We start from the raw sequence: 25,693 nt of genomic DNA on the forward strand, positions 1-25,693 counted from the left end.
TGCTGCAATAGAAAAAAAAGCAACCTGATGCTGTCAACAACGCCACTGCTGGCTCTGTGACCTGTTGGTACCACAGGATCACCGGAACCCTGGTATCACCGCCACCACCTATGCTGCCCAATACGCGCTGCTTGCACCGCGATCTTAGGACACGACACTTCGCACCGCCTCGCTGCTCGATCTGTGGGTACCACTCATAAGTTACTCAATGCACCGCCCCATCCCACACTGCAGCCGGGCCCACCAGCGCCATCGACTCCTGATCGTCTATTGATGACAGTGCTTCAGCAACGATGACAATGCTGCTTCCACCATGACCTGCCAGCACCTTCCCTCTTCGCATCACAGCCCTGTTGGATTTGTTTATTCAGGACACCCCAGTCAGAGCTATCAACTTCAAGGGAAGCGTATTTTAAGTCTATTTTTACAATATTCGTGTCTTGATTACTGTTTGTTGGATTTGTATTGTTTTGGTCTTGTTTTTCACAGATAAATATTGGCTATGTTTCTAAAACTGGTGTGGTGTCCTTTTGTAGTATGTTCACTGTATTACTGTGTCTTTTTTTACAAATGCTTTACACATTGCCTCTGAGATAAGCCATCTCAAATTACATCACTAGAACTTGTGCACCCACCATGCTCAGTGTTATCATCAATGTTGTCATTTGAGTTGTTAACAGTGGTGTCATCAATGATGCCACTGAATATGTCATGAGTGATGCAATCTGTGAGCTCACAAGCAGAGCATGGTGTGGACACAGGTTCTAGTTAGCTCTGGCCCTGAGCCCAACATCGTGCAGGCAGTCAAACCCAAACAGAGTAGACCCCTACCCCATGAATTGTTATAGTTCATTTTCCAAGTCCTGCAGCAACACTGAGGGATTCCAGCTACCCCCCAATGTTTTAAAAGATTTTGGGCTGTACCCCTACCCTGCTCCCCTTTTATGGTAATTTAGAAATATTTTCAGGGCACGGGGACCCTTGTGTCCTGTAATGGTAGCCACAACATTGTATCTGATGTTGCGGCCCACCAATCAGATAGTTCAGTTCTGTGGTACCAATCTCTGGGACTTGGGAGCAAAATTAGCAATGGGAGAAAAAGTCTGCTTGGCCAATACCAATGCTATATGTTTTAAATGCCTGGTCCAATGGGACTCCAGAGGCGTTCCTGAGGCTCAACTGTCAATACATCTCTATTTTGTGTACCTTAATTTCTCCAATACTACTGAACAGTTTACACCAACTCACACAAAACATGCTTTCTATGTAAAGATATAGCTTTCTGCCAAATTTAGTTTAAGCCTGTACAACCGTTTTTTCTATATTGTTGTTTAATTTTCTCTACAGAAATTTGCCCGGGAAATTGTATTTTTGGGACTCCTTTTTTTCTCTGCTCTCATTTGACTGATCATCCCGATGAACTTTGTTTGGTAAATTTCATGAATATTCCTCACACGGCACCAAAGTTATAAGCAAAACAAAAAATGCTCTTCCTATGGAAAGTTTGGCCCTTTCATGTTCATTTACATGGTTAGGGTTGCCGGCTACCATTATCAACCTCTCCTCCAGAATTCATCATGGAAACAATCACTTGGAAGATCATTGTTGCAGTATAGCTTTGCCTCTAAAATGCATTCTTCCCAGAAATGGTCTCATTGTCTTGCTTCTTGGTCCATCAACTGTCTTTCATCTCCATAGGCAGCTTTATTCAACTATTTCTACACCCCTGAGGCTTATGAGGAGCAAGTGTAGTTGCTACCTAATGTTGGAATACCTCTGTAACTTCTTTACTTAATATTAAGTATTTTATTACAAATATATAAGACTATATGATCTTTACACATTGAGATGTCTTTGTTTTCCTTTTTTAAGTTCCTTTCGGAAACATCTGACTTTGACAACTGGGTGGCAGAGAAGCGACCACTTGTGACCAGTAAAGACTATGGCAAGGATGAGCCTGCAACTCTGAATCTCATAAATAAACACAAGGTAAGGTGCTTTATTGGATGATCAGTAGTGGGCTTTTTGGAAAGAGATAATAGTGATCAGGGCTTCAGGGGAAAATTGCCATCACCATGCAAGTCATACCATGAAGGCAGTGCACTTCATTTAAATACTTACTGGAAGTAATGACAGTGAGGGTCCACTTCCTCGTGGCATGTGTCGAAGTGTAACTAGGGGCCAGGCCTCTGCTCACATCTCTGTATTGTGAACATGTGGGCTAGTTGGGTGGTGGTGTGAGCAGAGTTAGTGGCTGAGTTAGTGTCAATAAATGTGGATGCAACAGTGCAGTAGTGTATGGCTGAAGCATGAGTGTGCTAAGTGATTCAATAGAGTATAGATTAAGCAATCAGTTGAGGTAAACGCAAGGCACAGGCTTTGGCCCAGCAACTCCATTGATGAAGGAAGAGCGTAAAGAAGCATTCCCGGAGAACCATGTAGTAGTTCCATTCTACTGGACAGAGGAGAAGAGGGAGTCCAATGGTTCAGCAGGTAGGACCAAACCAGTCCTGAACCGAGAGCGATCAGATTGCTGGGGATATCCTGGGCCCAGGCCATCTCTGCAATGCCGTTTCCTTGAAAGCCCATGGGAAAATTTGTGAGTGATGCCTGGCCGATGCCACGTCAGTGCTTCCAACTCAGCGGGCGAGAAAGGCATTGGTAGGACCCTACTCTGCGATTAGGGGATGAGCCCTGTTTAGTCCTGGTAGACATCGCAGTGCCATGCCACTAGGTCTGGTTTAGTGAGTTTCTTCCTGAAAGTATTGTGTGGTGTAAAGTACACACTCTTCATTATATCTTCTTATGATTTGTCTCATTGTTTATTGTTCACCCCCCTTAGCGTGGGATGGTGCATGTGCCCAAATGACAGTTGGACAGTAGAATGTGTATAACTTATGAACCATAACTTCCAACAAAGTTCTCTAACTTTGATAACCCCTTCGACGCTCATGACGAGCTCAGCTCGTCATGGAGTTTCCATTGACTTCAATGGAAATTACATGGAAGAACATCAGGGAGCTTAGCATCCAAGTGGTTAAAGGGAAGTAAAGGAAAGGTATAGATCATTAGCCACATCAAAAGATAACATGATATGAAAATCATGTCAATATAAATGTAATCAAATACTACTTATTGCACATAATAATATTCTTGCAAGTTGCTGTCCCCAGTGAGTTATTTGAGACCAAATAAAGAATCAGGTAGAAGGCTGAAGGACTCACTCAGATCCTGGTGCGCTACCTGAGAATTCAACAGGTCAATGTTCACTATGGTTTCTAATCCCAAAGAGGACCACCTGCCATGTTTAGATATTCCAACCTGGCAAACATTGGCTCTCAGTGCATGCATTGCTGCAGGTGCCCATTGAACACACCGATTATTTACTGAGCATGCTCCATATCTGATGTGCCCACTCAGGACAGTTTTTTGTTTTCTAAAAACAAGCTTCAAAAGTGTGAATTTGTTTTCAGTAAACAAAGAAATAATAGCCATGATACACATTGGGTTTTCTCCCTGCACATGAGGCCACTGCTCATTTTATCGAGGGTGGACGGCATGTCTTGCATAGTATCCTAGGAAAGGAAAATCATAGACAGTTACCTCACCGTAAACTGGGGTGGGGGAAGCACCATTTTGATTAAGCTGCCCTGTGGCATACAGGCCACCAGGTCCTATTTTTCATAGTTCAGCCAGCCAAGGCTTTCCCAGTGTAAACAACGCGCTACCCCAACTCTAAATAATAGTGGATGAATTGCGAGTTTGGCCAGGCAGGAGTACTGCCAAACTCAAAAGGACCGCATAGTTCCTTATTTGCCTACTGAACTCTGCACTGACTTTAAATATTTTATTTCTTATAATATATAGTTACACCATTGCTATTCCACCCGCCTCCTATCAAGTCATCAGTCTTTTGCTTCTTGGCATGACAATGGTTGAATGCAAATGGGATCTGTACTTTAAAAACAAACCAAAATGTAGCTAACAATGAAAGGTTTCCTAGCTAACGTACAGGAAAGTTTCAATTCTATTAAGGAGGCGGAGGCGAGGATTAGGCTGTCAGTTTCTCCTTTATTTTCTCCAGCAGCCATTAACATCAGGGAAAATGGAAATAGAAAATGTCTCTGCAACTGTCCAATCCCAGTCCAGGGTTTCCCAATATCCTTCCCTGCTGGCACTCTATCCTCCTCTTTCTTCCTGCGACTCTGCCACAGATTTCCATCCGTTATTCCTGCTTGCCCGTCTCAGAACCTATGGCACAAACAGATTGCGTAAGGCACCAGGAAGGGAACGTCCAATCACATTAGTCAACAAGATAATCGACGTATGAGCATAACAACATCCTTAAACAGGATAGAAAAACGTAGACTGTCATCACCGTCAACAACACATTAGGAAACTGCATCATAAAGATTTTACTTACCACCCCAACGTAGAAATTCTGGGCGGGTTCGAATGAAGACAGGGTGGGCTAATCCTCGCCTCCGCCTCCTTAATAGAATTGAAACTTTCCTGTACGTTAGCTAGGAAATTTTTCATTCTATGTCAGGAGCGGAGGCTTCTGATTAGGCTAGTTTAAAGCTTCTCCACCACCAACGAAGCCAGAGAAGCTACTGGCTTAAAGTAAAATCTCTTGAAGGTGGAGTCTGAGGACCAATCTGCAGCTTTCAGAATGTCTTCTAGGCGAGCTCCCAGGGAATATGCCTTGGACGCCATTGCTCCCCTCACAGAATGAGCACCAAACTGGGAAATATCTATGGCAGCTTCCTGCATAACCCATCGCACCCATCGCGCAATAGTAGGGGATGAAACCGCCCCGTGTGGTTTAGTAAGAGCAATAAACAGTTGTTTGACACCCTGTGGGCGTAAATCAATCGTCGCCACTTCATAGGCCTTCAGTGCCCTAACCACACATAACTTCGGGACATCCGGGAATGCAGGATACGAGATAGACCGGGAATCCCCCTTGGTACGCCTAGAAAGATGGAAGGTAACCCCATCCGGGGTTAAAACACGGCCTGTAAGGTCCAGGGCTCTCACATCGGAGACTCTACGACAGGAGATCAGACAAAGCAACATTGCCAGCTTCGCTGAAATCTGCTTCCTCAACAGATATTTGTTGGACGGCCACTCTCGAAATAAGTGAAGGACCTTATTCACATCCCATAAAACTGAATAGCGGGGTTCCGGAGGAACTGATAACCTAATCCCCCGTAACAGTTTGCAGACAAGAGGGTGTTCCCCTATCGGGTGGTTCTCCAACGGGATATGCCCAGCCGATATGGCCGACCTGAAAGTATTGATTGGCCTATACGCTAAGCCGTCCTTCGCCATCCTTCGCCAAGGAGGCTAAGAAATTAAGGACGTGGACAATGTCTGCCCCCACAGGATCAATCTGCAATCGCAAACACCAACTACTCCACCGGGACCATGCTGATCGGTACCTCTTGTTGGTACTGCCTGCCCAGGATTTGGCCAACAGCGTGGCAGCGTCCTCCGAAAGCCCCGGGACTTGCCAACGTTGCCTGTAACCCGCCAGGCCATCAGACACAGGTTGCCTGTGGTCAGGAGGTGGTGAGGATCCCCTTGAGGATTCTTGAGGAGATCTGGAACGCGGGGTAGAGGGATTGGAAAATCCCAGGAAAGTTCCATCAGAACCGGAAACCAGGCTTTCAACCTCCAGATCGGGGTGATCAACACCAGATCCGCTCGGTGTCTTCGTACCTGGGTTGACACTCTCATGATCATCGCAAAAGGAGGGAACGCGTAGCCCCTCTCCATGCTCCAATCCTGCAGAAACGCATCTACCGCCGCTGCTGACGGGTCTGGTCGCCAACTGAAATATCGCTCCAGCTGGGCGTCCAGACGGGAAGCAAAGAGGTCCACTGTGAACGGACCCCATTTGTCCTGGATCGCCTTGAACACATCCGGGCGAAGTCGCCATAGACTGGCGTCCCTCCAATGACGAGACCACCAGTCCGCCACCTGATTGGCTGAGCCTGGGAGGTGCTCCGCCGACAGGGATATGTCGTTGGATAGACAATACTCCCAAAGATTCCGGGCAAGATCGGATAAGGCCCTGGACCTGGTCCCTCCCAGGTGACTGATGTAGCGCACCGCCGTCACGTTGTCCATCTTTAGAAGGACACAGCATTGAACTCTGTCTTTCGTCCAACACTTCAGCGCAAACAATCCCTCCATCAACTCCAGACAGTTGATGTGAAGGTCTCTTTCTGTGGATGACCATACTCCGCCTGTAGAAACAGCGCCGCAACGCGCTCCCCATCCCAGGCCGCTGGCGTCCGATTCTATCACCAAGTCTGGTTTGGAACCGAAGATCGCCCGACCATTCCATGCATCCATATGGTCGATCCACCATCGAAGCTCCGTCCTGGCCTCTTCCGTAAGGGGAACGACTTGGGAGTAAGTGAGACCTTTGCGGAGGTGAAACGCCTTGAGGCGTTGAAGGGCACGGTAATGAAGGGGTCCCGGGAATATCGCCTGAATGGACGACGATAAGAGGCCCACGACCCTGGCAAGGTGTCGCAACAGAATCGTTGGACGCGCCAGGGTACGTCGCAACTCGTGCCTGATCCTGGAAAGTTTCCGAGAAGGCAGGGACAAGGTGGCCTCCACTGAATCTATCAGAAACCCTAGGAACTGCATTCTCCTGGAAGGGAGGAGGTCCGACTTGGCTTGGTTGACTATGAATCCCAAGGACTCTAGAAGGTCGACCGCCCTCTGAAGGTGGGCCAGCAACGTACGTTGGCATTGATTCAGGAGGAGCATATCGTCCAGATAAATTATCAGACGGATGCCCTCCGTACGCAAGCGCTCCACTACCGGTTTCAGCACCTTGGTGAAACACCACGGAGCGGACGACAGTCCGAAAGGAAGGGAGGCAAACTCGTAGATCCGCTTACCCCACTGAAACTGAAGAAAGCGTCTGTGGGGAGCAAAGATGGGGATCGCTAGGTAGGCGTCCTTCAGGTCCAACCGGACCATCCAGTCCCCTTCCTGCAGCAGATAGCAGATCCCGCAGGAGGTGAATGCCCTCCATCTTGAAATGGCGGTAGATGAGCCAGCCATTGAATTCCTTGAGATTTATCACTGGGCGATAGCCACCGTCCTGCTTCTCTACAATGAAAATGTTGCTGAGGAAACCTCGCGGGTGCAGTTCTGTCTGCACTATGGCCCCCTTCCTCAGGAGATCCGCTACCTCCCTGTCTATCAGAGAGCATTGGTCTGGCGTGAAGCTGATAGGTCTGGGACGAACGGGTTGACTGGGGAGCCCTGAGTATTCTATTTGGAACCCACCGACGGTCTGTAAGACCCAGGCGTCGGAGGTGAGCGAAGACCATGCCTGAAGAAAAAACTGGAGTCTGCCCCCCACTGTCAGGCCCATTACATTCTGGAGTCTCACCTTTGTGATTATTGTAGCCGCCGTCTCCTCTTCCTCTGCCACCACGGCGGCGGGGATAGCCTCTGGTGTGGTAGAAGTTCCCGAACTTGTCAGGGTCCTGGTATTGACCTCTGTGGGATTCACCTTGCTTATAGGAGCCTCTGTTGTATGGTCTGCCAGACGAGCGGCCCGTCCCCGACTGGCAGCGCCAAAAACACGTGGCGTGAACATCCGTTTGACGGACGTCTGGGCCTTGTCCAAAGAGTTGAAGGTATTCACGAATTTGCCCAGCTCCTTTACGAACGGGTCTCCGAAGAGGTTACCCTCCGCCATCGGACCTGCCTCGGATGTGGCTAGTTCCCCCAACTTCGGGTCTATCTTAATTAAAATAGATCTTCTCCTCTCCGTCGAAATGGCTACATTCGCATTTCCCAGGAAAATTATCGCTCTCTGCGCCCAACCAGAAAGGGTCTCCGGGGAGATCAAGGAACCCGAGGCCTTGGCGTCTTCGGCCATATCTAAAATTTTTGCCAACGGCCCGGCCGTGTCCAAGAGCTTATCTTGGCAGGCTCTCCAAGAACGGTCAATGCCCTTCTTGGAATCCTTCACAAACTTAGTTAGGAAGGTAGACATTTTTGAATCAATCTCAGGGGTTACCGTCACTTTACCCTCCAAGGTGGGACGCGGGCACTCTGCCCGAAGGCAACTACGTACCTCTTGGTCCAAGGGTTTGCGAAGCCTAGCTGCCATATAGGCCGCCACCTTAGGAGCGGGAACCCAGTGCGACGAGCGCGGGTGAAGCAACTCGTCAGGATTAAGCATGTCAGAGTTGGGATCTGAGCTGGACTCCTGAGTGGGCTGGTCGGGAAGCCACGAATTCTCTGGGTCCCCATCACCATCCGAGGTCTGGGGTGACTCATCCGGGTCAACGGTGGTCGAGTCGTCCCGGCCTCCCCCTAAAGCGCTAGTCGATGCCTCCGTAGAGGGGGAAGGGGTATTCGCAGTCTTCGCGTCTAAAAAGGCTTTCTTTAATCTCGAAAACGCGTCGGAGTCCATATCCGCAGGGCGCTTCCTCTTAGGATCTGAGGGCTCCGCCAACGGTTGGCTCTGGGGAATGGGGTTCGTGTGCCCTGAAAGGTCTGCCCCTTGCCCGGGTTGCTGACACTGCACCTGCAGCAGGTCAATCTTTTTCTCTAGGGGTGCAACCTCCCGCGACACCGCTTTGTGAATGGAAGAGTGTATAACCTGGCAGAAGTGGTCATCCACTGGCAGGTACATGACTTGTTGCTCCTCTTCCTCCTCGTAGTACTCATCATAATCCATAGTGCCCTTGCGCCACCAAGGAGCCAACGTAATAGGGGTTAAAGGTAGGGCAGAGCCCTGAAATAAGCAGTATGCCTTCCCACTGCAGCGGGGTAATCAAATTCAAGGTGGGACCAACAGCCTCTGCTATGAGGCACCACGTGAAAAGAACCTGCCCCGGCCGGTCCCAAAGGCTTGATCAGTATCCTACCCGCCTCGTGGGTGTTCGGGCTCCGGGCAGGGGCTCTGATCTCAGCAAAACACCTTAGCGCTGCACAATGTCGAACTTCGACCCACACCAGTCTTCCCCCGCGGTGCGCGAGTACGTTGAGCCGCCTCTCCCGACGCGAGTAGGAAGCGGAACTCGACGACTCGCGCCCGCCGGGGGGTAAGCCCCTCAGAGCGGCAGCGAGGCAAGCGCGGTCCCCTAGCGGCGGGAGGCCGCCCGCGCACAGAGCCTGTCAGAACAACACACCGCAAAAGGAGCGGAAAAACGCTCCCGCGGCTCACGCACAAAGACGCTATGGCAACCCCCCCCCCCGGGGAGAAACCGCCGTGCGTTAAAGCAGCGCGATATTAAGCGCTTCAGCATATAAATCAGCAAACAGTAAACAGTTAGTCAGAAAAGGAAAACACTCATCTGTATGCTGCTGGAGCAGCGAAGAAAGAGGAGGATAGAGTGCCAGCAGGGAAGGATATTGGGAAACCCTGGACTGGGATTGGACAGTTGCAGAGACATTTTCTATTTCCATTTTCCCTGATGTTCATGGGAAATGTAGTTTTGTTGAGTTGTGTTGATACCTTTTTAATGGCTGCTGGAGAAAATAAAGGAGAAAGTGACAGCCTAATCAGAAGCCTCCGCTCCTGACATAGAATTTGTTACACACATATCGTAAGTATTTTCAGTTACTATAAATGTTGACTGTAGAATGTAAGCAATAAACATAGAGCCATGAATGACTCCTCATCAGCCAGTGACGGCATTTCTAGAGAAAAATAGAAAATAAGCTGAAACGCAAACCTTCAATTTAATTAGGTAGGTTGTTGTTGATGTTCTTCTCAGAGAGTTGATGTTCACACATTCCGGTGGCAACAGGCGTTACAACATCATAGTGCACTGTAATAAATCATTACAGTAGGTGGAAGTAGCATTTTCAAATTATAGATGAGCTGTGATGTCACAAATAGACTGTTGTTGCAGCTGATGCTGGGACCCTTTTTACTTAACAATTAGTTTCTTAATATTATATTTCACTTTCAAATGACTTACTTCTCTAACACTCACTTGATCCCCTGATGGATCTTGTATTGTGCCTCTGAGGGGTTGGATATTTGTAGACCTAACATCTGGATATCCAACGAGGATCAAGAATTGGATAACCGATTCACAAATTAATAATTAAATTCATGTATCTAACTCTCAATCCCAGACCATATAGATAAAAAATTATCACTGCTAGTCCAAACATTCCAAAGAAATTTAGCCAAACTAAAATCATGCAAACTGTTAAAGCAATACAAAACAGTAACATTAGTACATTATGATAGAGCTTTCTCTATACTGATCTTTCCCTGTCATTAATAAAGCAGTTGGAAGGCACAATCAACTTAAGGAGACAAGTCATGATAAATATAGACTCTGATTTATTTCAAAGTAAAATTGATCAAAGATATTCAAAGGGTAGTGCATCATTAATAAACATTTAGAATATAAAGAGTACAGGGTAATCTAATTAGTTTGGGCTTGCCATGAGTAAAAAGGAGATTTGGAAAGTTCAGCAAGAATATAAGCCAGAATAGCTCATGGGTAGTGTCCCATCAAGAAAGAGTCCACGAATGGTGCACACAGCCTATGCATCAGTCTGAAAGGAAGCACATGGAGTCCAGTAAAGTTCCCAAAAGACAGTCTTTGGGATCAGGTTTTGTTCAGATCAGGAAAGTCAGAGCGAGCCAATCAATCAGTCCATTCATCACTCTCCTTCAAATAAATATATATTATAATCCTCTAGTTTCACTCCTTAGTCACCTCATCGTGTCAGACCACTCAGTGCGTTGGTCAGTTTATATAGGATGGTTGTCAATCAACATAAAGGAAGAAACAAATTATGAGAAGAGGTGGTGTAGATCACATAATATGTCAGATCATCCAGTATACAGAAACCTCTAAACAAAAATTACTTTCTCGAAAGCATCTAAAACTTTGTGACTGGTGGGTGGTATAAACTTGCTCTTGGTCCTTAGATGCTTTCGAGAAAGTAATTTCTAAAGATATTGAATCCATTTACATACAACACCAATCCAGATCTATGAATCTCTCAGTCAAAGAAAAACAGATCTTAAAGAATTTGGCAAACAATTCCAACATCACAATACGACAGGCCGACCAAGGTGGAGCCCTTGTCATCATGGACACACAATACTACGAGGACCGAGTGAATAAACATGTGTCTGATGCTAACACATATTACAAAATTGACCAGGATCCAACAACGGAATTCACTAGAATACTGACCACCATTATCGACCAAACAATGAGCTGTGGAACCATTGGAAAGAAAGAAAAGGATTTCTTGATTAAACAAAATCCAGCACTACCTTACATCTATATGCTCCCTAAAGTGCATAAACATCCTACCCATCCACCATGTAGGCCTATAGTGTCTACCCTTAATTCTATTCATGAGCCGATCGGAAAGTACTTAGACAAACATCTACAACCGATTGTTCAAACCATGTCAGTGTACATAAAGGATACCACCAACTTTCTTACAATTTTAGAGTACCACGCAGCTACATACACCGAAGAGATGATTTTGTGTACCATCGATGTTAAATCGTTATACACTTCAATCCCCCACAACCTCAGATTAGAGGCAGTTGAATCCTTTCTAGCAATGAAAGACATGGATGAAGATTTTAAAACCTTCCTTATGGATTTACTTCATTTTACCCTTTATAATAGCTATATTTGTTGGAACAAGGAATTCTTCATTCAATCTTCCGGAACATCGATGGGAAATTGCGCGACTCCCGTGTATGCGAACATTTTTATGCACCGTTTTGAACTGGAAAACATCCTTAACAATCAGGAATGGTCGAAGAATCTCCTTTCGTACAACGGTCCATTGACGACATTTTCATTTTATGGAAAGGGACTGAACTAGAATTAACCACAGCTTTTTCAAAGTTGAACCAGATAAATGAAAGGATCGGTTTCACACACACCATAGATAAAAGACAAATAACATTTCTGAACGTTGTGATACATCACACCAACGGAAAATTGGAAACCACTGTGTACACCAAAAACACAGATAGAAACAATCTATTACATTTCCAAAGTTTTCTCCAACATTCACTCAAGAAACATCTTTCCTATTCTCAAATGTTGAGATTAAAAATAATTTCTTCTACTGAGAGAGCTTGTAATGACAGCATACAAACTATCACGACCAAATTCAGTGAGCGTGGTTACCCAACAGGTATCCTAGATGAGGCTGCATCAAAAGTACAAATACTAGATTGTACCAGTCTATTAAAAATGCAAGCCAAACACAAAGAGGAGCAGAGAATGGTTTTCATCTCTAAATACTCAACAGAGAGCCAACAAATCAAAAGAATCATCTTAAAACATTGGTCTCTATTAACTTTGTAGGATGATTTCAATGGGATATTTTCCAGCACACCCACATTCGCATATCAACGTAGTAAAAACATCAAAGAAGTACTCAACCAAAAGAATGACCAGAAACAACACTCATACAAAGTAACTCTACCGTGCCATAATTGCACAAACTGTAATGCCATCATAAAAGGCAAAGAATTCCAACATCCGAGTCGAGGAACTACCATCAAATTAAGAGTGATAGTCGGAATCTGATTTACATGATCAAATGCCCATGTGGGCTAGCCTATGTGGGCAAAACTGTGCGAAAAATTAAAACAAGAATGACGAAACACAAAAGCAACATTCGTACCAAAAGTTCCAAGTCACCATTGGCATCCCATTGCAACACGTACAATCATACTCTGAGCTAAATCCGTTTTTTGGTAGTAAAACAGCCACAGATCCTCCCGGGTAGAGACAATTCACAGCACCTCTTAAGACGCGAAATATTCTGGATCAACCTTCTCAATATCGTCCACCCGAAAGGACTCAATGACCGGATGGGCTTTAATGGCTTTCTGTGATTACAGATACTGAAAGATGAAACCATCGATTTCTATGGAACAGGGTTTATTGATGTTGCGCATAAACAAGTCATAGAGACAATCTGATTCACCCAAGTACTCATGTATTCGTTAATGTTCGTTGACATGCACAGTGGTTGTTTAATTCAATTAAAATTTTCTGTTTACCTGTTTCGAATTTGAGATCTCCTGGATTACATGTACATGTTTTTACATTCCCTGACATTTTTTATTCACTGCCAGTTGCATGCTATATAATTTTTTCACTTTTGTCTTTCACCCCGTCGTTTTCATTCTGATTGAGGAAGACCTTTTCACTTGGTTTTTCCGTGCGGATAGTATTTTGTTCATGTTTATGCCGATTCACACGCTTTTCTAACACGTCACTTCACTGCAACTTTTTCGGACTTCCGGGTTCTTCACGGAAGACACTGAACACGCCGGAGGAGCGTACACGCCGCACACTCGGGGTAAGCCGCGTTCCCTAAATCTCTTAATCCAATGGAATGCTAACTTCAAGGCACATTGATTAACATCTCGCATTACGGTTTGGCAGATTACAAGACCTGCCTTGGATATCCGGGACACGAACGTTTCTTTTATATGCCCGTAAGTGTGATCTTCCATAACGCATATCACCACCGATTTTAGATGTGATTTTCACCACAGTAACAGTTTCCCTTGTACATATTTTAGATACAAGAATCTTGGCTTGTTTTTTATATTTATATCGCGTTACCAGTTGCGATTTTGAACGTATTATACCAGTCAATCTAAGGTATAACACTGTTTGTCACGTGCTCTTACACCGCTTTTTTGCATTTTTCCATCACAAAGTTGACGCGAAAACTCTCTGACCTTGACACTATATCTGACACTCGTTTTCATTTGACACTTTTTTTGTTCGTTTTAGCTTTTATAAACTTTCACACTCACTCTTTAATTGATTCTCGCCATTCTCGTTTCCCAAGTTCACCATTGGGAAGATAAGGTTGACATCACCACACCAGCCAGCATGATAAACCGGTTTTTTAAAATGGTCTTACTATGTATGTATGTTTGCTTCATTTTGAAGTTGTGCATATCTTTCTTGACAGAACATGAAGCCCCTGAAGAAGGGCTAAGGGCCCGGAATGCATTGGGCAAGGAATGTAAATTAGTGAAAATTATTGATGTGAAGATAACATCATGGAAATATAAAATATTTTCAACGAAATTCAATAAAATTATATTCGCATGAACTTATAACGAAATTGTCAATCACCTGTTTTCAAAATTTGTCGTTCTGAGTGCGTTTGGGGACGCTGTTCACGATTGGAATAACGCTACAGAATTGATTCAACCATCCTCTTACTCAGGAGGAGTCACCAAACAGCACCAATTTACCTTTATCACAGTGTCTACTCTAAAATACAACGGAGTGCGGGCGCTTTACCTTTGGTAATTCTATTCATTAAACCTGTTGAGTCTGTGTCATGCCATTTCCCTATGATTGTGTATGTGCAACATTCTGACTCTGTCCTCCATTTCCCTGATTAACTGGATTAAATCCACATTCACGCTTCTAATGCTGCATATGTGACATTAATTTGTCTTTTTCAATGCTTCATTTGAAACACCCCGACCTCTACACCTTGTGGCTGCATACCCTGTTGTTGAACTCCACCTACCCCTCACATTGTAGGGTTTTTCTGATAACCTCCCTGGACAGAAGGCATGTGATCAACACCTGCTACATTCTATTTTTTTCTGAACAGCTTTCATTTGTGCAACCATCAACTTCTTCTTGAGCCTATGCTTCATTTCTATCTCATTTCCACAATATTTTACATACCAGAGGATATCATTTATTTATTTATAAAGTTTTATATAGCACAAACAAAATCCCGAAGGATATCAGAGCGCTTTTACACAAGGATGGAAGGAAGGACATGAATGCAATATCGACATCAAGTAAGAATAAGAAAACAGGAATAATCGCATAATTGCAAGACAAATGAGTCAAGGAGAGCAATACAATAAACAGGTACATAACGGGTTACGAAGGGGTGCACACTAAGCGGTAAAGAAGAGCAGCATCAAAATGATGGTACAACGCTTGTAGGATCAATGGCTTCGAGCAGGTGTGCCTAGCCCAATTAAGGTAAAAATGTATTCTTTAGGAATCCTTTAGCTTCCAGTTTGAAAGCAGTCGTTGAGAAGATTCTGCGTACTTCCGGTGGAGGAGAGTTCCATATCCTTGGGGCAGCGCCGGCGAAGGCTCAGTTACAAGTTCTCTTTTTGCTAAGGTTGAGTGGTTTCAAGAGAAAAGTTTTCTTGAGGCTCCACCACCACAGGATAATTCAAGCTTTTGTGCTAAGTACCTGGGAGTTTTGAGATCAGGGTTGTGTGCGTCAGAATGGCAATCTCTAACTGAATTCGAGCTTCGTAGGGAAACCATTTAAGAGATTTTAGGACTGGGGAAATGTGCTCATTTCGTTTGGTCCCTGTAACCAGTCCAGCTGCAGCATTCAGTGATTCCCTTTGTGGAGCCAGAGTGTATCTGGGAAGGCAACAGAGCATAGCACTGCCGTAGTCTAGCCTCAGCAAGACAAGTGCTTGGACCACCTGCTTGAAATCAGACGGTGGAAGGAATGGTTTGATATTTCTAAGAGTCCTCATCAAGTGATTAGCTCCATTACACACACTGCTGATGGGATTTTTCATATTCAGGTGCTTGTCCAGGGTGATTCTGAAAGATTTGGCTGAGTCTATGGTGGTAGGGGTGCAGTTGAAAGTAGTGAGGAGATTCAACCAAAGATCAGGATTGGGGATGTGATTCAGAGGAGAAATGAGAAGGAACTCAGTTTTGGAGGTGTTGAGCAGGAGATGGTTCTCAGTTAACCAATTTTGAGTAGACGTTAGGGTAGTGTTGAGTGAGATGATGTTATCGGGGGATGAGATTTTCAAGTAAAGTTGCTTATCGTCCGCATACATATGGAAGAGAATGTTCATGGAATTTAATGAGTTAACTAATGGTTCCAAGAAAAGGTTGGAGAGGGTCAGAGATAGGGCTGACCCTTGGGGGACACCCATGGGTACTGGATAGGGCTGGGAGAGGGAGTGGTTTGCCTTGACTCTTTGTGATCTGTGGTGGAGGAAGGACGAGAACCATTGTAGCACCTGACCCGAGAAACCCATCCTGTTCTTCAGAATGGATAGGAGGTTGTCATGATTAACTGTGTCCAATGCAGAGGAAAGGTCAAGGAGAATTAGGAGGCAGGAATCATTTTAGTCAAGCATTTTTAAAAGATCATCCATAACGTGAGTGAGAGCCGACTCAGTACTGTGCCACTTCCGAAAGCCAGACTGATGCTGGTCTAGTAGCTGGAAATTCTCTAGGTGAGCACAACGTTTTGATTGTACGCATTTTTCTAGGAGTTTGGCTAGGGTGGGGATGTTGGAGATAGGGCGGAAGTTATTGAGGTCAGCTTTATCTGCGTTAGTTTTTTTTTTTAGAATAGGTGACACCTGAGCTGCTTTTAGGCAGTCGGGGATCGTGCCTTGTGATAGAGAAGCGTTTACAATCTTTGTCCAGGTGGGTATGAGTACATTCTTGATTTTTTTGAAGGTGGCCGGGGGCAACGGCTCACTGAAGTGGTTAGAAGGGTTGATATTCTGAAGAATCTTGTTTATGTCTTTTTCACTGAATGGGGAAAAGGTGTCACATGAAGCATTGTTCTTAGTGTTCAGGCGGATAGGTTTGCACTTTTCTAAGCAGTCAAGGGGTGGTGCGGACCCAGAGGATGGAAGGAGAGCCTTCCTAGAGGCAAGATCAATGGTGATGAGTCTTGCTTTCTCAGTGAAGAAACAAAAGGGGGTGGTGATGGATGGAGCATCTGAATCAATCAAACACTCACACCCAGTCAAAAGATCTTTTGTACTTCTCAGTGAAGAAAGAAGGAAGTTTGTCGCATGAGGGTGGCCTGCCTCCAGAGTCAGAGTGGTTTGGACCTACCACAGATTGCTGTTTGACCAATTCAAAAAGTTTCTTGGGGCGGTTAGCAGCTTGATCAAGTTGATGTCTGAAGTAATCAGCTTTAGCGCTCTTGATTTATTTGTTGTGGAGGTTTCTAACATCTCTAAGGAGTTTTAGTTGGTCCAAGGAGAGTTTGGATTTCCAGGAACGTTCAGCTACCCTGAAGTTGCGGGGTTTCGTGTTTAAATTGTCATTGTACCACGGTTTGGATACAGGTTTCCCTTGCATACAAATCAAATGCTGCTGAATCATGTTGCTAATCTCGGGTCTCAATCAGTATATAAATTGATAAACAAAATGTCCCATATCCTTCTCCGGAAAACTCCCCATGCCACTGTACTGCTTGATGCCTGAAACAATCTCTCATAGTAGGCATGGACTGTTTCCTTCAACTCTTGGGTTGTCTGAACTATTTCTATTTTCACACAATCAATTTCTTAGGGGAATTTTTCCCTTTTAAATAGGTGATGGCTTGATTATATTTCTTCATCAACTCAGCAGACGTTGCTCCTGTAGGAGCATTCCTATCTTATTCTTTGTCAGGCAAATCAACGGCTATTTTACATTCAGCTCATAAATTACTTGGAACCACATTGTCAAATAGGGTATCCAAATTCTTCAGCAAAACCTTTGAAATCTTTACAAACCGTGTGACCTGTTTATACCATTTAACTGGATTTTCTCTCAATTTTAGAAAATCATTGGTAAAGGACAATGTCTGGCCTAGTCTAAGGGATATCCATATATCCTCCTGCAGGTGTTTCTCTCATAGGGAGCATCGTTATTTCCTCACCCCCATTGTCTTCGATAGCTGGGAGCATCTGCATCATGACTCTCTTTGTATCCTTCTTCTTATCCCACCGGCCTTCCCATTTTTCCAGTTCTCCCCACTTCCTAAGACTAGCCAGGAATTCCTTAACTTGAAATTTCATTCTTGAAGGTCTCATGTTTTCAATATCTCTGCCACTGAAACCTACTTTGTAGGGTTTCTGCAGCACCTTGGATTTCTGTGCATCTACCCTATATTTCTGAGCCAATTCAGACAATTTCTCATGAGTGCTTCGAGCATGTCTGGTAATATCTCTACAAATGAACAGTAATTCATCCTCCTGATAAGCACTTATCCTGGCCGGGCTCTTCCAATTCTACTTTTAGTCTTGCCACATCCAAGGATCTCGTTTTTTTCACTCCCAGGGTATCTGCTCCATTATTTATATCCTGCACCTTTTCCATTAGCTTAAGTGTCAATACCTCTAGCCAGGAATTCCTTAACTTGAAATTTCATTCTTGAAGGTCTCATGTTTTCAATATCTCTGCCACTGAAATCTACTTTGTAGGGTTTCTGCAGCACCTTGGATTTCTGTGCATCTACCCTATATTTCTGAGCCAATTCAGACAATTTCTCATGAGTTCTTCGAGCATGTCTGGTAATATCTCTACAAATGAACAGTAATTCATCCTCCTGATAAGCACTTATCCTGGCCGGGCTCTTCCAATTCTACTTTTAGTCTTGCCACATCCAAGAATCTAGTTTTTTTCACTCCCAGGGTATTTTGCTCCATTATTTATATCCTGCACCTTTTCCATTAGCTTAAGTGTCAATACCTGTAAGCCAATCATCAATTTCTTAAGGAGTGGGACCTGGTTGTTCTTTTGGCGTATTCAGAAATAAATCCCCATTCCAATCTTCCTTTCCAGCAATAGGTGTTAAATGTAGGAGGTACACATCTGAATCTGGCATTTCCTGTGGAGTTAATTATAGAGTTACCACATCATTCTCGGGTATGTAGAAAGATTGAGCTTGCCTCGACCTCCCTGTTGAGGAATAAGGTCGTACTGAATACTCAGCATTCATTCCATTAGAAACATCAGCAGGAGTCGGAACCAACAGGATCTGTGTAGGTTATCCTGGTTTCAAATCAACATGAGTAGAGGTTGGACCATTTATCCCAGTAGTGACAGCTAAAGTGTGTACCTGGCTTTCCCTGTTCTCAGATTGATATAACAGGACTACAGGACCTATAGTTGCTGGAAGAGTTAGTGTGTCTGGTGCATTCTGAACATTCTGATTAGTAATGTTTGACAATTCAGCATTACCTCCCATAGGCGTGTGTGGAATTCGATCTATAGGCACAGCAGGTGCATCAAGCATTTTCCCAAGATATGAGTTTGTTAAATTTGGGGGCTGACTCTCATTATAAGGTGGTGGACGATTTAGCAATCATTCATTTAAAAATTCATAATCAAATTCACTATCACTACCTCCAGTTGGAACTAGTGTTTTGTCTCTTTGAGGTATTTTTTTTGGAGGTATTTTGTTGTTACCTTTGGCTTCTCTCCAACCTCTTTTACTGCCACTAGTACAGGATACATTCTAGTTCTTTCTGCTATGTCAGTTCTCCAAGCCTTTTGTTGTGCATCCCATCTGGCCTCAACATATCTGGGTCTGGGGGGTGGTTTGATCTCATATAATTGGCTCCACAAATTTTCAAGAATTCTAACATTAAAGGTTCAATATTGTGGAAAGGCTAAGTGACCATCATTCTCAGTGTATTTCATCCAATTTTCAAGCCACGTCCATGTATGGTGTCCCCTTCCTTGTAATATATGCTGTGGTGATTTACCCTCAGGTGATATCCGTACTGCTCCTGTAATGGGTACAGGCACATCTCCCTGCATTTAGCTTTCCAAATTCTTCTGGTTTTTAATTTTTTCTCACTAATTAGATTCCTCTTCCACTTCCTTATTTATCTTTCACAAGCAATACCAAGGCGGAGCACGATGACGTAGTTAACCTATCACAGTGCAGCGTTACACCAACCGGCCACTACTGGTGCGGCACACTGTGATGTCAATTTCACTCCTTCCAGCAGTTACCACCTCCTTTACAATCCTTTGAGTGCGTATTTCTAAGCAACAAATTCTCACACAATCCAAACTATTTCAATAACACTGTCTGCTCCTCTAAAGAAATGAATGATCCTTTCACACAAGACGTCTCACCAGATACAATGATCTAATCTACTTTAACAAACACTTCAAATGAAACCTCGACCAGCGCGGTCTGACTCAATTACTCCCCATGCACTGAGAACTATTGTAACAACCGTAACCCTCAATCTCATGAAAACATTTCCCTTCTCTTGGTGGTACTGTTGAAGACCTCTCACGAACAGCACCTTCGATACATCAGACAGTGTACTCAGCGTATGCCACACTGAGACCACCCCTTGACGTATTCCTTGCATAAAGCGCATCACCTAAACATGGACTTTAACTACTTCGCATCATCACAAAGCCATTTCAAAATACCACAATCTAAGCTTAAGCATTTGCGACGCGCAACCCTTTTGATACTCACACCACTCCTTCAAATCGTCTTCACTCCACTCCACTGGTACTCGATCTTCTTCAGCTGAATATAGAGCATTGGACTTGGGCTGGGATTGGCAATTTCTAAACAGGGATCCTAAAAGAGATCTCAGTAAAGATCTCTTTATATCCGAACATCAATGGACAAAACCATCTGACGTACTACCAGATTATTGTTGCAGTGGATACTGGGCCCCTTTTTTCTTAACAATTAGTTTCTTATTAACATATAACTCTATCATATGACTTAGTCCTCTGACTTTCACTTGATACCGTGATGGATCTTGTATTGTGCCTCTGAGGGGTTGGATAAAGGAGACCTAACATCTTGATATCCAATAAAGATCAGGGATCGGATATCTAATTCACAAATTAAAAATTAAGTTAATATATGTGACTTTCAATACCAGACTATATAGATACAGAATTATTAGTGCTAGCCCGAACCTTCTAAAGAAATATAGCTGGACTAAAAATCATGCAAATCAAAAGTTCTGTTAAAGCAATACAAAACAATAACGTTAGTACCTGATGATTTGATTTGATGATTATTATACAGATCTTTATACTCATGAACATTTTTCTATTGATTTAATTGATCAATATATAGATAGACTTGACTTACCTCAATTAGACCTCGTGCTTAAAGAAGATTTAGAGCTGTCAATTACAATGCAAGAACTTGAAAGTGCCCTTAAAGAATTGGCTCTGGGGAAGGCTATTGGTCCCGATAAACTTCCTTTAGAGATATACCATACCCTGTTCCCTATTATTAAAGCTGATATGTTGGCAACGTTTTTAGATGCCCAAAATGGAAATCCCCCTCCATCATGGGACGACGCTAGTATAATTGTGTTTAAAAAGAAAAATAAGCCTTCGCATCTTCCTTGGTCATATCGACCTATTTCACTCATTAATGTAGATGCGAAACTATATTCCAAAATTCTTGCGAACCAGTTGATTCAAGTCGTGCCGGCACTTGTCTCTGAACAACAGCATGGCTTTCTTCCCGGTCGTGGCACGATCAATCACATACATCGTGTTATTGTAACTTTAGATTATGCTACTGCAAATCATACAAATGTTGGTTTGGTGCTCTTAGACGCCAAAAAAGCGTTTGATCGCGTTGCATGGGCATTCCTATGGGCGATCTTGGGGAAAATGGGGTATGGGGTTTGGACCACGATTTATATTTGCTTTACAAGTCATATATAGACATCCCAGGGCCAAGATATGCTTGTCAGGCCAAGAATCAAAAGTAGTTAACATCACTCGGGGCACACAGCAGGGGTGCCCATGTTCACCATTACTATTTGCCATGTACATAGAACCACTTTTAAAAATGCTGATGTCATCTACACACATACAATCTATGGTTTTACCCGGGGATAATGTACGAGTGTTAGCCTACGCTGACGATGTTGCGATTATAACATCGGATCCAGAATCTGCATTATGTGAAATCGAAAACCTGACTCGTGAATTTGGTAATGTGTCAGGGTATAAACTCAATATCCAGAAAACACAGGTTATATGCTCACCAGGACTTTGCCCTAATGACAATCGGGTTACCCCAGAGGCTAAATACCTGGGCATTAAAATTAGACTATCGCTACAAGAGTTAGTCATGGTGAACTGGTCAGATATATTGCAATCGGTTAGAAATCAACTCGAGAAAATTGAGTGCCTACATTTATCATTGGTTGGGAGACGTAATGTTTTAAAAGTGTCCATTTTGCCAAAAGTTTTATATTATTTCCGTGCTGTACCATTGGAGATACCCGTATTACAACAGAGGAAATTACAATCTATAGCTGATAGATTTTTATGGGGTTGGAAATCTGCGCGTAGGGCGTCTAAATTTATGTCATTACCAATATTACGTGGGGGTTGGGGAGTTCCAAACTTTGCATTATATTATTTGGCGTGTCTTATGCAGAATATTAGGTATTTTGCGATTGGTGGAACTCCGCCTATGTATGAGAGCCCTGATATTTTTCTCTTTTACTTGGCCCACAATCTTGTCAAATGCTGCTTCATTTTTTAGAACCCAGCTATTATAAAAGAACCAGATTTAAATTGGTATTGTCTGCATTTAAAGGATGGCGGTCTATACGGAAGCTTATCTCCCTTGGTCGTATTAATTTCTATACTCCATGTAATTCTATAGAATTGTTTCCGCCAATATTTTGGGATCATACTATGTGTACATGGGGGGGAAAAGGCATAATAGCTATAGGCAATATTGTTAAAGATGGTACAATCGATTCTTTTCAGGAGTTAAAAGATATATATAGTCTTTCCCAACATGACTTTTTTAAGTATCTACAAATACGTGATTTTATTCTTAAACACCCAAATGCTCTACCGTTGTGTCATAATGACCTTATTGAAATACTTAAAAAACCATCACGTATTGGGACTCTATACAATCATCTGGTGAATTTACAACAGGATGATATGGGAATGCAGGAATCCAAATGGTGTAATAGCTTGGGTACATTGGCTGTGCCCTTTCAAGAGTCAATTAATATAGCTGCTAAAATTATTTTGTCTGCCAATTTATATTCACAGCATTATAAAACTTTATTTAACCTTTATCATACGCCGCTTAAAATGATGAAATGGGGTAACGCTAATAATGGGAAATGCTATAGGTGCCAATCTGATCAGGCAGATATTGTACATATATTTTCAGACTGCCCTGTGTTAAAACCTTTCTTTATATCTATAGAAACATTTCTGCCTTTTATTACAAAGTGTGATGTTACAATCTCAAGAGAGATGATTATTTTTGGTTTATCTAATGATAATAATTTGTTTCCAGCGTATCAAAATAACAGATATGTTGTATTTATGGCTATGGCGGTAGCTCGCCTATGTATATCTTCAATGTGGTTGAAGCCAGAAACACCTATATATGAAATGTGGCGAGCAAAGTTTTACCATGTTTTTTATTTAGAATGTAATCTTTATCGGATTAAATCAGTTAGGAAAATACAAAAAGGGTATAAAATTTGGCAGGCAATGATAGATCATTTGGATTCATAAAAAAAAATGATTGTTTTCTTTCATTCTTTTGGTTAATATGATGATATCGCTGCTTATACAACATGCTTAGATACTGTTTTTTACTCTTTGAGTATTTTTGATTGTGTACCTGCTCTAGCAATCTGTCTGTTTTGTGTGGCTTTGAACTGAACCAATAAAAATAAAAAAAAATAAAAAAAAAGTACCTGATGATTTGAGCATTCTCTATTCTGATATTTCTCTGTCATTAATAAATCAATTGAAAAGCATAATCAACTTAAGGAGAAAAGTTGATTTAGTTGAAAGTAACATTTATCAAAGTTATTCAAAGGGTAGTGCATCATTTATAAATATTTAGAATATAAAGAGTACAGGACAATCTAATTAGTTTAGGCTTGCCATGAGTAAAAAGGAGATTTGGAAAGTTCACCAAGAACATGAGCCACAACAGCTCATGGGCAGTGTCCAATCAAGAAGGAGTCCACAAATGGGGCACACAGCGTATGCGTCAGTCCTAAAGGAAGCACACAGAGTCCGCAAAAGTTCCCAAAAGGCAATCTGTGGGATCAGGTTTGGTTCAGATTAGGAAACCAAAGTGAGCTGATAAATCAGTCTGTTCGACAGTCTCCTTCAAATCAATGTATATTATAATCCTCAGTTCTGGTGGTGACACCTACTTGGTCACCTCTTCATGACAGACCCCTCAGTCTTTTGGTTAGTTCATGTCGGATGGTTGTCATTTGACATAAAGGAAGAAACTAATTATACGAAGAGGTAGTGCAGATCACGTAATTTGTCAGATCATCCGGTTTATGTAAACCTCCAAACAAAGACCCTTTAGCAACAGGCACACTAGTGAGTTTAGGAGGACAGTTTCCCCTAGCAGATGTTCCCAAAGTAACAACTTTTGTTGCAAATAGTCCGTATAAGCTAGTGAGAACTCTCCAAATAAGACTCTTTTTCGCTTCACATTGAAAGTTTAAGGAGACTTCTAGCAAGTGTATGACAAAGTAAAGTTGGAGAAAAAACATGCAGGCCTATAAAAAAGTTAGGTTAAAATATGTAGAATATAAAGTAATGGAAATATGCATTTCATAGGGGGGATCACTATTCTAAAATCCTTCCAACTTATAAGCACTCAGAATGTATTATTTGTGGAATTGCAAAGATCACATCTAACTATGGCATATTACTGCATTTTCAAAGTACTAACGAGTAAAATTATTTCAAATCATAATATCTTAATATAGTTTCACATTTTTTACATTAGTACATATATGAAGATCATAATATTAAGGTTTCAGAGCAATTGCGCTAAATATGGGTATGCAACACTAGTTTTTCTCTTTTCACATTCGGTGCACAATTTCACGTATGCAAATGATGAAATTGAGAATGACTGCCTTCAATATCACACGTAAAATTATCTAAATCAGATTAGATTTAATTAATTCTCTACACACATTACTAGTTCAATAACGATAATTAAAAGTTTTATAACACATGAGTATATCACTTTACCTTTTTCATACATGTTGAATTAACAACTAAAGCTGGTAAATAAAATATTAACCTATATTATAGAATGTTTATGATTTCATCAATCCTACAATTTATTTGCATGCTTTTACGATGCAGTAACCACATTTTTTCACAGTTATTTTTCATGTCTTTTCAACATGTGATTAGTATACGTTTATTCATATTTTACTCAAGAAGTCTCATAATCGGTTTAGGTATGTATCAAAGTATCTAGGTACGTATCAAATGCATCACTGTAGACTAGTGAATTTGAGTAGGCAGTATTGTAGGGAGGGATTACCTGTTTCCATGTGATTTGCATATGTTTGAATTAATGCATCCAGGAAAGTGAATTCCCTTGCTTGATCCCTTCTTGGTTATCTAATATGACCCCGGTTTGTTTAAGCCTCTGTGCTCATATTAAGTCTCATAGATAGTCAGCATAGTTTTAGATGAAATGAAATTATAGGGGCAGGTTTTAGTGTCCGAAGAAGCCCATTAGGTTACATTGCAAAGGCTCCCATACTGACAACATAGGAAATACAAGATGATTGCCAACTACTTCCGTTTTACCCTTTAATATCCCCAGGACTTCCATTCCCACTTAAGATGTCAGTAGCACAAAGGCAGCAGCAGGAACAGGTATCAGGGCTCTTGAGCCCAATTTACTGTCTGAGTTTTCACTCATCGTCCTTCCGCAAACCCCTCAGCAGCAGACAGGGGGCCGATGATGCAGTATGGGACAAGGGATGAACGTTGTGATGATCCTAGGGTTAAAGAGTGCATAAAGCCACGTCCGCTACATCTCGCATTTTAGTGAATTGATGTCCATAGGAGTCAGTCACTAGTCAGTTAAC

General features: G+C 42.7%; 1 protein-coding gene across 2 annotated transcripts in view; it reads left to right on the forward strand.

Moving 5' to 3' along the window:
* SPTBN5 (spectrin beta, non-erythrocytic 5) overlaps nucleotides 1-25,693 on the forward strand; it is a 2,054,098-nt gene that overhangs the window by 679,055 nt on the left and 1,349,350 nt on the right. For both annotated transcript variants that reach the window (XM_078659643.1, XM_078659644.1), the window contains exon 28: nucleotides 1,873-1,989. In XM_078659643.1, the coding sequence (XP_078515769.1) occupies nucleotides 1,873-1,989 (117 nt within the window). The remainder of the gene's footprint in view (nucleotides 1-1,872; nucleotides 1,990-25,693) is intronic.

This window comes from Lissotriton helveticus, chromosome 9 (assembly GCF_964261635.1).
Source record: "Lissotriton helveticus chromosome 9, aLisHel1.1, whole genome shotgun sequence".
Taxonomy (NCBI): Eukaryota; Metazoa; Chordata; class Amphibia; order Caudata; family Salamandridae; genus Lissotriton; species Lissotriton helveticus.